Source organism: Diadema antillarum, unplaced genomic scaffold, assembly GCF_040938485.1.
Source record: "Diadema antillarum isolate AM-2024a unplaced genomic scaffold, OU_Dant_1.0 seq00001430_RagTag, whole genome shotgun sequence".
Classification (NCBI taxonomy): domain Eukaryota; kingdom Metazoa; phylum Echinodermata; class Echinoidea; order Diadematoida; family Diadematidae; genus Diadema; species Diadema antillarum.
In genome coordinates, this window is record NW_027272181.1 from 68586 (window position 1) to 83673 (window position 15088).

The following is a 15088-nucleotide window of genomic DNA, read 5'->3' on the forward strand; positions in this document are numbered from 1 at the left end:
TAAACATATAGTATAAGTTAACCAGCTCATTGCAACTCGACTAACCTACACCTGGTTTGTGGTGTACAAATTTCAATTCGTAAGTATGCAATAGATCTTCGTAGACGAACATTTTGTATTGAGTGTATAACTTTGTGGAGAGTTTGCCACTTTAATGTCGTTGTCGTTTATTGTGGAAAATGTGTACACTCGTCGGCGTCCTGACTCTGAGAATACTTTACTCAAATTTTACTCCATTATCCAGAGTGTGAAGCATTGCGCTGTAGTATCTGTATAACGTCAACTTTTAATAGTCAATTGAATGAAGTCAATAAAACCCTAATGAAGTCCTAAATTGAAAATGCACTTTTACTTTAGAAAATAAAAACTACCAGACACTTACCAATGGAGGCACACTCTTTAATTGCATAGTTCATGATAAGATGATACCAACAAGAAGAAGTAAACACAGATTCCTTCACGCAAAAGTCAGCAAATGAATGTGATTATTCTGTATAGTCTTGTCTGTAGACAAAGACACAACAAAGTGCACTGATATACATGTGGTTGACAGTTCAAAGAGTTCAAGCACCTCTTGAAGTTATCACAAGACTCTCACGAGGAGGATCAAAAATATGGCTTTAAGTCGTTCGTTTTGGCTGAATCCGCTCCAGTGAACTGTTACCTAAATCTTCCCGCTTAAGTCGTCCGGATAATTACCCATTTATAATGATAAAAGCATGAATATCACGGCAGCCCCTTTCCTCGCGTTTGGGTCTAGGGTAATTATCCCCCGGGCAATTACCCCGGAATCTTCCCCTGGCCCTAATCCTAACCCTAACCCTAACCCTAACCCTAATCTTTACTCTAAACCTTACCACTAACCAGTATTTAGCCGGGGGTAATTGTCCTCGGGGGTAATCGCCCGGATACGCTCGCGTTTATCATGGAGCTGTAGCTCCATACTTTCACAGAGGAGCTACTGTATCTTATGCCTTTCACAGCTTTTTGCCTGGAGGGGCACCGAACCGAGGCATACAAATTTCACACTCGGTAAAGATAATTTTGTGTTAAGATTGCAATTAAAGGTTCATGATTTTCCGATCGCAAACGGAGAGATACATGTCATTTTGATGCAAATGAGCCCATCGCGAATATCGCATAAATACGCTGTATAGTGTTACCGACATTGTAAGAGGAACGCTGTAGAGAAAATTATTTTACGATTTACTGTGCACTTTCACGCGGTGTCAAAGTGACTTTGATGAAGTACAATAACGACAGAATGTTATTTAAGAAGTAAAAAAAAACAAGAAAGAAAATCTTACGTAAGATAAGAATGTGACTGGATTAGACCGGATTCCATTTTTCTTTTTCTCTAATCAACTACACGTGAACTGGAAAATGCGTAATACAATCCCATGTAGTATGTCCTCGCTTCACAATTTTGTGTGTACTTATTATGTAAATGGATTTTGTCATTCAAATCATATCATGTTTTTGGTCGATGATTATGTTAAAAGGTACATTAATAGTCTTTCCCCACTAGTTAGAATCATCGTTGCTATTCATGTGTGAGATATTACAAGACTGCGATATTAGATGCGTATAGGATGCATCTTGTTTATTTCATGGGTATTTTTACCGAAATTTTATTTTGTGTACAGTTCTGTAAGAGACTAACTTGTCAGAGGGTGACGTCAGCCTTGCCAGTTTCATGACAAGTGATTATACTGCTACTGATATCACTAATCTCTTGAATCATGGTCTCTTTGAAAGACACCTTGACTTATATACGTTTTTCATTTTGGGTATGTGTAGAATGTAACTGAAACATTCATATTTCTGGTTATCATTTTCTCTCTCTTTTCTTTAAAGGGGATGGCCAGTAACTAATCAGTGGGAATCAGTGGGAATGCTTGGGGATGATTGTTCCAATTCTTGTGGGATTCATTTAAGAGTATACATTGTATATCTATTCTTGTGTAAAAATTATTTGCTTCAGAATGGTCTCATATTCAAGTAATGTGCAGTTTAATGTTTCCGGGCTAGCATGCCTGTACAGTGACGGGGCATTAAAATGCACATTACCTGAATATGAGACCGTTCTGAAGCAAATAATTTTCACACAACAATATCAAATAAGTGCTCTTAAATGAATCCCACAAGAATTTGAACAATCATCCCCAGCATTCCCACTGATCAGTTACAAGGACCGTATATACATACATACATTTCAGCATAAGAAACGCAAAACTGATAGGGATCTATTTTATTCTCATGAACTTAATTTTTGTTTGTCCATACTGATGTTTCTGTGAATTTACATGTAACGTTGGTTTTGGTTCCTTCTTATTGTCAGCCAGAAACAATGAGTAAACGGTATACAAAGTCGGGGAAATCACAGGAACGCATATCTTTCCAAGAAAAGTGTGGTGGTGGCGGAAAGCATCATTGCCAAAAGCAGTCGGAAAAAAAAAACGTAACCAAACGTTAAACAGGAAATTAGAGAGCAGATAGATAGATAGATAGATAGATAGATAGATAGATACTGTGGATAGATAGATAGATAAACAGAGAAAAATAAATGAATGAACAATGAATAGTACGAAGGACAGGCAAAGAGTGACGGAGAGGAGAGATGAGGTACAGAGGGGAAAGATGGTGAGGGAGAGGAGGGAGATGGGGGGGGGGGAGATGGCGGAATGAAGTGGGAGAGGAGAGCGAAGAGGAAAGGTTGCAAGGGAAGCGAAGGGACAGACAAGGAAAGGAAGAAGAGAGAGACGAAATGAAGGGAGAAGAAAGCGGGAAGGTGACGAAAAGGAGAATGAAGGAGGGAGGGAGGGAAGGAAAGAGAGATGAGGGTTCTGAGAAGGGGGAGGGGAGAGACACGGAGGGTGAGGGAGACTGACAGACGCGTCTAGACGGTGGGTGAAGGGAGGGGGCTCACCTGAGCGTTACCTGAGAAACCACAGACTCGTCGATTCTTTAGAGAGTCGCATTCCACAGTCAGATCCTTTTGAGTGTGTGAGGTCAGGCGGAAATCCAAAACATTGCCTTTTGTTTACTTGGCTTAAGTGCTCGTAGCTAGGAATGATGTGTTCTAATAAGGAGATCGCGTACAGACACAAGGATCTTTCTCTCTCTCTTCTTCTTCTTCTTCTTCTTCTTCTTCTTCTTCTTCTTCTTCTTCTTCTTCTTCTTCTTCTTCTTCTTCTATACTGCGCCTGTTCCATACAAAATCTCCGATGTATCAATAGTTGCTTTTACAACCTGATGTAACACCAGTTAACCAGGTAATCTTGTCCATTCTTACAAGTAAGGGAAATACTTTCTTTCACACTTCTGAATGTCGTCATTCTGTTACTTAATAGGCAGTGGCGGATAGCTAAACTATAACGGCTATAATAAAGTCCGTCATGGATGTCAAGTGCGCATCCATTATAATGGATTATAATACACAGCCGAATAAGATCGACAAACAAAACAACCAAAGGAGGAAACGTAGTAGGGTATTCAGCTGACAATGTCCAAGCTTATGTTATTAGGCTTTTTAGGCTGACCTGATGTTACGAGATGTTACGAGATGCTAGGCTTAAAAATGCACCAGAATCGTCGCAGTTATTATTGAACTCAGATGGAAAAGTGTGACAAATTAACAAGGAAATGTATAGCTCTTTGACTGTCAGAGAAAAATTCTTCTTACTACGGATGTGTAAGCACTCAATCACTTAACGTTAAGATAATCAGTGAGGGACACGGCTTCAAGTTTGGTTCCCTACCATCATGGTTATCTGGTTTAATAAAGAAAAAATCTGGCGAAGTTGATCGGGATATTATATTACAATCATGCAAACATGAAATCTTGATTTATAATTTCTCATTAATTGCTCACATGCTAACACGAAATTGCTCAACATTATACAACATTCTCCGGAATAGTTACAATGCTAAGTATACGCTATATCTTTTTCGTGTGTTTGTTTATGTGTGTGCTTGTTTGTTTGTTTGTTTGTCCGTTCGTTCGTTCGTTCGTTCTTGCTGCCCTCGGAACGGTGTTGGTGGTCGCGATGGGGCGGGGGATACACAATCATCAGCAATTTCACCCACATAACAATGTTCTGTTTAAAAAAAAATGTTTTGCAAAATAATCATGTTTAGGGTGGAATGTAAACTATAGCAGACGCTTTTATATAAATGTGTTTCGTTAACATATTTTGATTTTTTTGTTTTTGTTTATGTGTTTGTTTGTTTTGTTTGATTATGCGTTTATGATTTGATTTATTCAGTTGATAGTTTGTATACCTGTTTAGTACTTTTCGAGGAGAGGGTGGATACCGGTTCTAGACCAAACTCTGTATGGCTATAATATCATGGGGCTGCTGGATCGTTCGAAAAACGCAAGTCCCGAAACTGTATTTCAAGGTTACTCGTAACGAGGAAGTTGCATTGTTAAATAAATAGTCCAGCGAGTAAATGGACAGTTAGGGGGAATTCCACAGCCTTCCCCTCCAGGTTTCAATTGCAAATGTGTCCAAACTCAATCATTCCTACCTGACAATAACCCTCCATTATATGAAACTGAAATGTCATATAACATAACCAGGTGACTAGCACATAATTTCCGTTAACAGTCAATGTTACTACTGAATATTGTAAAAATATTTGAAAGACGGACGAGATGTATGAGACTTTGCTTTATAGATCAAATAAGCTTTCGAATGCGCTCGCCGGTTAGATACCTTGATGCGGGAAGCGGCATTTTGATCTATGAACAATTAGAAAAAAAAAGCATGTCAACTTTCCAATCAAAAGTTATTTAGCAAATTGTATTATAACTATAAATATAAGATATATGTATACGTTCAGTGAATACACATGTTTTCCAGTGTAATAAGTATCCTTGTTTTGCTGATCGTTGGTTGGGTGTTGTTATTGTGTTGTTGTTGTTGTTGTTGTTGTTGTTGTTGTTGTTGTTGTTGTTGTTGTTGTTGTTGTTGTTGTTGTTATAGGTGTTTTTTCTTGAGAGGTCGTCGTTGTTGTTGGTCGAGTTTTTCTTTCTATTTTTTTTTTCTGTTTGTAGACAGTTACACGCGTATATAATATGATGGCGGTCTTTATATACTGCTTCGGCTGGCCTGCTAAAATCGATGAAATGCAAACGGCTATGGATTGTTCTCGCCGGGACTAAAACAATAACGGTATTGATCCCGTCGCTAGCCCTTTCGAAGCCACTGCAGCACATAGGAGAGATGTGAAACAGTGCTGCAATAATTGACTCATTTCGCCTTCCACAAATAGGTCAGAGATTTTGATACAAGAGAGAAAGTATGATTAACTTCGCATACCATTGCCATGTGCATGTAATTATTTTAGGACAAGCAGGTGTATGTGAAAGTACATTCGGCGATATATATGACACACACATACAATATTATGTTTGTGTGTGTGTATGTATGTACACAGTCAACCTCGAATTAGCGACCATCTGTCAATGACGACCACAAGCGCTACCAGCGACCACAGATTTTGCTTCTCCTGATAGAAGGCAACTCGTTCGTATAGTTCAACAAATGCCTGCAGGCTCTCGTAAAAACTGAATTACAATAGTATACAGATAAAGACAAAGATGAATAAACAATGACCTTCCCGAAGTCGGTGTGTGTATGACAATAATTTTGATACAGACATTGATATCGAGCTAATTATGGAATTGCCAAGCGGGAAAACTCTATATTACGATATAATAGTCCATGTATCTGCACACTACGATAGATGGCGTCACTATGGTAGATAGACTTTATATGCGTATGTTTTATAAAAATGAAAGCTTGAAAATGGCTGCGGCATCGATCATGAAGACTAAGCTGTCTGTTATAGAAAGCGTTTCTTGTTTCTCGTGAATTGAAGACAGATGGAGCGACAACGGAAGAGAGAGGGAGAGAGCAACATTTGCACTTATAGAAGCCGTCTGCTCAGACCATCGAGATCCCATTTACAGGGGCATTCAAGCCAATATTCGCATCAGGTATAGTATAATCAGGGAGGTCTCACCTCCCTGGTATAATAAATCGATAGTGCCATGATGTACAGCTTTAAGAAATTTATGTTGGTCCTTAGCTGATAAACAATACTCTGAAAAAAAAACCCGCATAATAAACTGAACAAGGACGATGACATACACTAGTGGGCTCACACATGCGTGTAGCAATGTAATTCCATTGCACTCCTGAAGTAGCACTTGCTTACCAGGCCAACTTATTTATCATGAATTTTGAAAACACTCTTTTTCCCATACAGTCGCTAATTCAATATGATCAATAGATGTCCAACAGTCCAAATGCCAATGTCTAAAACTCACCTTGAAGTCTCCTTAACGACCTTAGAGTCCATCCCATTTTTTTTTCTTTTTTTTAGGGGGGGGGGGGTGGTAAGTGAGGGCTATACCTTTCACAGACTGTATATGAGTATATAGTGAAGATCAATGCCAGACATCCTGAACTTCGTGTACACGTTGATCGAAAACCGGATGCACTTCATGGAATTCTCCTTACGGGAAATAACTGCAACATAGTTTATGCTATTTCATGCCATACATTCAATTCTACATCCTCCCCCCCCCCCCCCCCCCCCCCCAAAGTGTACCCACGTAAGAATGTGCCTTTTCCTTTTTAACATAATTTATAGAAGCTACTTCTTCGATTCTATGAGCTCTGCCGACATTTCATACTGTCTTCAAAAGAAAAATGTGTATCAATGTCAGACTGAACTGCATTTTGCGCTGGATAATGAGCAGTTACCATGGTAATCGAATATGCAGCTCAAGCGAACTTTTTGGATGGAACAGCAGCAGCAGCAGCCGTGTATAGACGGAGGGAAAAGACAGTCAACATACTGTAGTCAATGAGCTTCATCACTGTTTCCATGTGTTGAGCGTTTTGCTTGGCACGCTTGGTATACTCACTTTTCCTTTATTGTCATTACTACTGTAGTCACAATCAACTCATGAATTTACGGAGTAGCAAGAAACCTTCTGATTTTAGAAAAGATGTTCATTATCTCTTATTACTCCTTTAGCAAAAGAATTCATTGTCGTAACATTGCATTGATTGGGTATATACTGAATAATCATCCACAAAGAGAAATACTCGGGGATATGCAGAAAATGTGCACATTATGACTTAGAATTTCATATTTACTATTTTGTAGGGGGGGGGGGACGGGTCCGCAACTCTGATGCAATTTCTCATTGGAGACTTAACGAAAAAAAATCACTGATGGTTATAATGAATTACATAAATAATTTTGCGGTTAATTAGCTGTGACTGATGTTCGGAATTCAGTGACTATTGGTACATTATGTAACCTTCAATGACTGCAGTGACATAGTCATTGATATAGCCATATACAAAGTAAAATCTTCTAAAAAAACCCCAAAGTACATAATCTATGTGGATATTCCCCCTCCCCCAATGATATCGGTGTAAATACGCAAAACTTGGATAATGCTGCCATAGATTCAGAAGAGTAATAATTTAAAGCCAAGAATTGTTGTGTTTTGGTAGCCTTTATCAAACGTAAATTACGCGTCATTGCCCTCTGCAAAACAACAATGTCATAATGGTGAATTCTGGTTGCCGTCTTTTTTGTTTGTTTATTATTTTTTTGAGGTGTGTCTGTTTTATCGTGCACTGTTTTTCAATCGGAGTTTAGCGAGGGGATGCAGAATATCAAACACAATACCATTGTCACATATATAGCATTGGTATGCACGACCACGATTATTTACGCTTCGTGAACTATTTGGTAAAGTCATTGCTGTTTAGAGACAAAGTGCATGTAACTGGTTCAATACGGCAGGGGATGAATATCTTGTGCAAACGAATGCCGTTCTGGTGCAGTGATGGAATTTTTTCACAATACGCTTAGCATATCCAGTTCTTTGTTTGCCTTGTCTGTTGCTATATTTGGCATGGTGACTTTGTTTTGGTTTTTATGGAGATGAACCTTCTGCGTATAGATGCAGGGACAGAATTTTTTATGCAAACGTGCATACTATAGAAGAACTTATTCAAATTTTTCGATCCAAGGTGCATGCACTGTAATAACATCGGTGTTAGATTTAACACCATGGGTGTTAAATCTAACACCGATCAAACTTCAATAGAGGACCACACCCACAGGTGTAGAAAATGTATTGTGACGGTGTTAAAAAGTGTTCGCCTGGCACTTCGTGGTGTTAATTTGACACTGTGGCTGGTGACATTTTTGACACTGCGCTAGAGTTGATTCAATAATGACACCGCATGGTGTTGATTTGATATTGGTGGTGTTAATTTCAATGGTATATAACCCGTCCAGCTTCAATTGGGGACCACACCAACTGGTGTTACTATATGGTGTAAATGTATTTACAGATTTTTTTTTCAAAAATCAAGTACTTTATCGGAATATTCTTTATCGTCTTGTTGAAGTTCAAAATTAACAAGAAGTGCAGTAACTAAGAAACTATTCAAAAAAAAAAATTTTTTTTTGAAATGACACCCGGAGGTGTTAATCTAACACCATGAACGAGCACCGGAAATTAAACACCAGCTCGGTGTTTCATATTTAACACCGATCTTTTTACAATGTGTAAGTAGAAATTATGACAGTGCACATTTTGCAGGTTATGCATTCCCTGACATGCATGGTACAGTCGAATTTTACCTATGCTCTTACTATTATGTCATCACCCTTAGTATCACATCACATTTTCTCGATAATTCTCTCAGTTCATTGCATATCTTGACGAGTTTTCGGGTTATTTGCTTCATTTTTCTTTCTTTTTTCTTATAATTTTAGATTTCATTCAGTGTGTATATTTTGCATCAGCAGACGGGAAAAATAGTTGACTTGATGTGGCACAAAAGTCGAACATTTTTCTGAGTCTCTCTCTCACACTCTCTCTTTCTTTTTTTTTTTAACAACGGAATATTTTGTTAATTCTTGTAGACGTCATCCAGTTTGGGTTTAAAACAGAGACAGTAAAAAAAAAAGGAATTAACAATCATGATCAGAACATTGCTACAGTCTCTATAATCGCAAGATGCGACAGGAATGAGAAATATACCACTTCTATTCTGTATTGCATTACAATTCACATTATGTCAATGGATGTGTATTTTCCTAAACAGCCGATTAATAGGAACGAACCATTTGATACACCTGTTACCACCGGTGAAGTTCCATCGGCAGGAATTCACTTATCATTCATCAGTCGTCGTCTCTAATTAGTCCATGGGCCAGGCCAGATATTGGTACCATCTGAGGTGGCAAAACCTTTTTGGTGTTATTTTGTTTGTCGGGCATAGATATGCTTATCAAGCTATGATAGCATTTCCAAATGAGTAGCTTAGTCATAGTAAATGAATTTTTAACCAATTTGGTCTCGTTGTTATATCCCTATACTTCTGAATCGAAACTAACCGCCATACAAAGAAGAACACTGTCTTCTGTATGTTCCATCAGGGAGGTGAGACTCAACTCCCTGGTTCCATAGAGCTGTAAAATGCAGCTCTATGGTATGTTCACAGGTGTTCTGTTGTAAACGCGGTGCGCTTAGTCTTTATACAAGGCAGCGAAGGGAATATCCAAAGGTTATGATGTCCACAGCGCTTAGTCTTTATTCTAGACGGCGAAGGGAATGTCCAAAGCGTATGATACAGTGTATATGCTTTTATCTAAAACAACAACAACAAAAGCAATTCCTCGTGAATTTATACCGTATCTTTCAATTATTTATAATTTTCCGGCGAAAACGCTACGGTGAAAACGCTGATACCACGCCAATGTCGCTTTATTTCCCTCCAACAATGAAAGATAATGCAAAAACAATGTACCGGTACACTACAATACATTATAATAAATAACATTGTAAATGAACAGAGTGATTTTTGTTTAAAACTGATGTATTTGTTGATAGGGTGGTATAAAAACAGTATAGATAATCCCTTTTATGAGGAACTTTAGATATGATAACGGTACATTGGTCTAGATAAAGAACTAAGCGCACCGCGTGACAGCTGTGGACATCATAACCCTTTGGATATTCCCTTCGCTGCCTTGAATAAAGACTAAGCGCACCGCGTTTACAACAGAACACCTGTGGACATACAGAAGGCAGTGCTCTTCTTTGTATAGCGGTTTAGTTTCGATTCAGAAGTATAGGGATATAAATACGAGACCAAATTGGTTAAAAATTCATTTATTATGACTAAGCTACTCATTTGGAAATGCTATCATAGCTTGATAAGCATATCTATGCCCGACAAACAAAATGACACCAAAAAGGTTGTGCCACCTCAGATGGTACCAACAACCCATTTTTCGGGTCTTGGCCCATGGACTAAATGGGTATGGCAAGCTTTGTGAACAAAGCATGCATAACATTTGAATACATTATAACAGAATCGGCCTTTTGCAAGAGGTCACTCACTGTACGAGTATAGACCAATTTCTCATCATGTTCTTATCAATATTTTTGCATATATCTATGACAAAATAGGTTGACACATTACAAATTGTTTCTTCGTCACAGGCTCATTCGATTAGCAATTTCTGTAACTCATTATGCAAATCAGATTCCCATGTTTGTTGGGAACAGGTGAAACATAATCATAGCTCAACACACTGGTTAATAATGGGTGCGTGTTGTCGGGGACTCGCATGAGAATTTGTATTTGCATACATCATCAGCTGATATCATGCCTGTTAAAGGAAACCTATGTCTTGTCGGTATATCCTGGCAAGGAATGTTTGATTGGAACAGGGAGGTGAGAGTCACCTCCCTGATTGGAAATATAGCAACGGCGACCGACGTGCATGGCTGTGCAATGGGTCCCACAGGTTGAAGCATCTGTAGAATCAATTGGCAGTTATACGAGTGAAAAATACTTCCGGAGACGTGACTATTGGAGACGATGGATATCGCATCTGTTGTCCTAGTTATTTAATCACCTGAAACATAATAGGTACATTAATGTTTCCGGTTTGAAAAGAAAATAGAAATATGAGCGGCATGGTCCTTGTAATATTACCGTAATGTCCTTTTTATTTTGCTAAAACGAGAAAAGATTGTATTCAATGATGATCGTACATTCAAAGAAAGTATAGAAAATTCTGAGCGAACGGATTTATCATTCTCCAGTTCCCCATTATTATGACGCAGTATAGACATAGTTCTGAAAACAAAAGTTAAGTTCCGCAATATAGGCCTATAAAGGCAGTGATAGGTCTATATTGTGATTTTTTTTTTCTAAATAGATATCTAGATAGGCCTGGGCTAAGTATGATTTCAAAAACGCGTATGCTTGTTTTTATAATCCGTTGGATACCATTTTACTATACACATGCTTCTAAGTCATCAACGTTTGGTCTTTCTTTTAATGGATTTGCGACAATGTTAGGGAACATTCTTATCATATTTTGTCTGAACTCGCTGGAAAAAGACGTGCGACTGATAACTGTCCTTTGGTTTAAAAGAAGAAAATGGTGAAGTCATCAGCCGCTATTATGTGAGGAATCCATCTCATTGTTACGTAATCATCGCATTTTTTAACCATTCATAAGTCCATAGTATGGACACTTGCGGGCACACCTCTCACCCCTTTTGTCATGTCATGCAGTTTGACCCCGCTTGCCTTTTATAGTGGATGCGGTTTTCGCGTCACTTTTACGAGAAAAGCTGTATTTCCGATGGATATAGGCCCTAATCACCGATGACCATCCTATCAAGGGCGCCAGTCAGCACAGATCTACTCACTGCAGGCGTCGAGCAAGTAAGCGGATTACTTAATAAAATGTTTTAAGGGAGAACCAGACTTTCCTTGAGTTCGAGAATCGCACGAACTGACGATTCCATATAACATTGTGCATTTTTGTGAATGTGTCTTTATGTGAACGTATCTTTATGTAAACTTGTACGACAAAGAAAAACCGCAAATGGGGACCTAAAACGGCACCAAGGATATAATTATAGCTATGATAATTCTTCGATTGGGAGGTCTTTTGAAGGGAAATAAGATAAACACTATGTTGGAGAATCCTCTGGCTCTAACTGTAATGGTCCGTGGCTGGGGCATTCTGTAAAACGATGTCATAATGCGTATAGCCACTCCCTAAGAGAGTGAAAGTAAATTCATACTGTGACTACAGCAGCTCTCTGTAGAAGCCTATTTTCCTTTTCTTATTAAATTCATGTCAAAGTTGACCCAACATGTCATCCAAGGGACCCAAGACAATGCTGCCTTAGCACTGTGATATTAAAATTTGTAGACTATATAGCCTATAGAGTATATTTCATGTGACGCTATTTCTGCTGCAGTCAAGAACAAAATGCGGTGTTAACATCCTAGATTTCTGTCAAAGCAGTGAGCATTATAGGCTGCGTTCACATAGAAGTATTCGGTATTCGCTATTTGCTATTCGCTATTTGGGCACCGAGTACACTATCACCCGCTCCGTCAACTCACCATCCCATGCAGTGAGGATTTCTTCCTCCTACATCCCAGCAAATGTTATTAACAATTTCTAAACTGCATCAGAATGTCAGTCTACATGCCTATTTTTGCTAAAGGGCAAATCCAGACCAAAATTGTCATTATTTCATAAGGCTGCGTTCACATAGAAGTATTCGCTTTTCGCTATTCGCTATTCGCTATTCGGGCACCGAGTACACCATCACCCGCACCGTCAACTCACCATCCCATGCAGTGAGGATTTCTTCCTCCTACATCCCAGCAAATCTTATTAACAATTTCTAAACTGCATCAGAATGTCAGTCTACATACTTATTTTTGCTAAAGGGCAAATCCAGACCAAAATTGTCATTATTTCATAAACGAGAGACGGTATACGCTGCAAGAAAATCGAACAGGCTCGATTCCCACTTTGCTATACTATTCGCAGCTATTCGGTACTTTCGAATAGTGCCCTGTTATGTGAACTGGTGTGAGGAAATCCTATCGTTCGATTCAAGCTATTCGCGTGCCCTCGAAAACGAGCCCCGAATACCCGAATAGTATACTTCTATGTGAACGTAGCCTAAACGAGAGACGGTATACGCTGCAAGAAAATCGAACAAGCTCGATTCCCACTTTGCTATACTTTTCGCAGCTATTCGGTACTTTCGAATAGTGCCGTCTTATGTGAACCGGTGTGAGGAAATCCTGTCGTTCGATTCAAGCTATTCGCGTGCCCTCGAAAACGAGCCCCGAATAGGCCTACCCAAATAGTATACTTCTATGTGAACGCAGCCTTATGCGAGAAAAGACGGTCATGTATAACCTATAGAGCCTATACACTTCGAAATCATAGGCTACAATGTGTCATTAAACTTGGTGTTAGGTTGATCTTCAACCGGTATTTAAGTCATACTAGTATTTGATAGACCTATCTGTCTTTCTAAAATGTTGATCCTCCCAGTCAATAATTTAGATATTGGTACTTCGACTGTATTCCGTCATTCGGTCTCTTTTTCACATCCAGGCGTCAACGTAAAGTAGGTTCGACTCTAAAAAGATCAAATTAACAACTGACATTGTAACATAGTTCGGCAGTGTGAATCAAATAATTTCCAATCGCTTGAAGCCAAAATGATTGTTTTTCCATAATGTGTAAGGCCATACCAAGTATTTGGGGGGGGGGGGGGGATTCTACACCTAAAAAGACCCTCGGTCGGTTCTGTTATATGTTTGTTTTGTTTTTCCCTTGGGGAAGTGTGAGGCGCTGTGAAGGCGTACCTCTGCCCATGGATTTGTTTTCTCTGATGCAATATCTCATAATACAGTAAATTATATAGAGAACTAGGCAATCCTGGGTTTTAGGGGGCTAGATTATTTTAGGTTTTTAACTTCAGCACAGCCATATGGAATTTGCGTTAGCTAATTAAAAGTATGATTAAATTTAGGTGGCTTTAGGGCTTAAAAGGGTTATAGCTTAGGGTTGGGTAAAGGGTAGTGTGCTGGAGTTAGAACTAGAAGCTCCCTAAAACCAAGGATTGCCGAGAACTGAAAAGACTTTGCAATAATTTCATTTGAGGAAATATTGTTCAATTAGTTAAAATGACGCTTTCGTCCGTGTTAAATATGCACTTATATTATCACACCTACCTCGCCTCAGTATGTTGGGGATGGCCCATACTGTTGGAAAACGCCATGGGCCCCACGTTTTGCTTATGTAATTGTAAAACGATATCTCGAGAATTCACTTCCCGGACGTATAGCCTACTCTCCGTTTCGCCGAATCAGAGATGTAGTATACATATAATTATAATACTACACAAAATGTAGTACACGCTCTGCCCGGTACCCGCAGACATACCCCCATTATGCGTGGCTGGACGGAGGTCGACAAACTTTTTACCCAACCGTCTACTTCAGGGATTAATGATTGGAGTTGAATTGGAATAGACCCGCGTCTCCTTTTGAAGAACAGGTAAAAGATCGCATTGACTTCTGCATTTGTGTGATGAAACTGTCATTTTCATTAGTGACAAAATGTTATCCACTCATAATAATAAATGCTGATACCCCTGTATCTACAGAAGGTTCTGCAAAATGCAGTCAGCCCAGCCAGACGTGAAACATAAGACATATTGCATCATTCTGATCGACGTCCGCGCCCCACGCAGTCAGTTTATTCAGCGTTCTAATGAATGGACTGTTACATTTTTTGGCGCTGCCGTAGCCACATCAGTTGAGTAAATTTAGCACAAGTCAAGATGTATGTCAGTGGGATAAACTTTGTATGAAAACTATCATCTACATCATATAATCAAGTTGGCACTGGTAATGGAATGGAAGGAACTTAATTACAAGGAAAATACCATGCTCTTGTAAGATATCATCCTCCCTCTTTTCGTTAAATATGGTATCGCCTCTGCGCGCGCATGCTAGTGACTCGAAATGGGCGGAGTCTATTCGCGCAGTCAATGGAGTCCGTGTAAACAACAACAAATCGTAGTACGGCTCCCAGTGAAAAGCCGCACCTACTAACGTTACTATTACTCGTGTGTACACAAAAAGTACACACTAAGGCATAACCGCATGTGTGCAGCCACGAGGCATTT

The 15088-nt window shown here is 39.1% G+C and overlaps 1 protein-coding gene across 1 annotated transcript in view; it reads left to right on the plus strand.

Moving 5' to 3' along the window:
• The first annotated feature begins 2767 nt into the window (after nt 1-2767).
• LOC139709379 (antigen WC1.1-like) overlaps nt 2768-15088 on the plus strand; it is a 46611-nt gene continuing 34290 nt past the window's right edge. The window contains exon 1 of the mRNA XM_071621341.1: nt 2768-2876. Coding sequence (XP_071477442.1) covers nt 2768-2876 — 109 coding nt within the window. The remainder of the gene's footprint in view (nt 2877-15088) is intronic.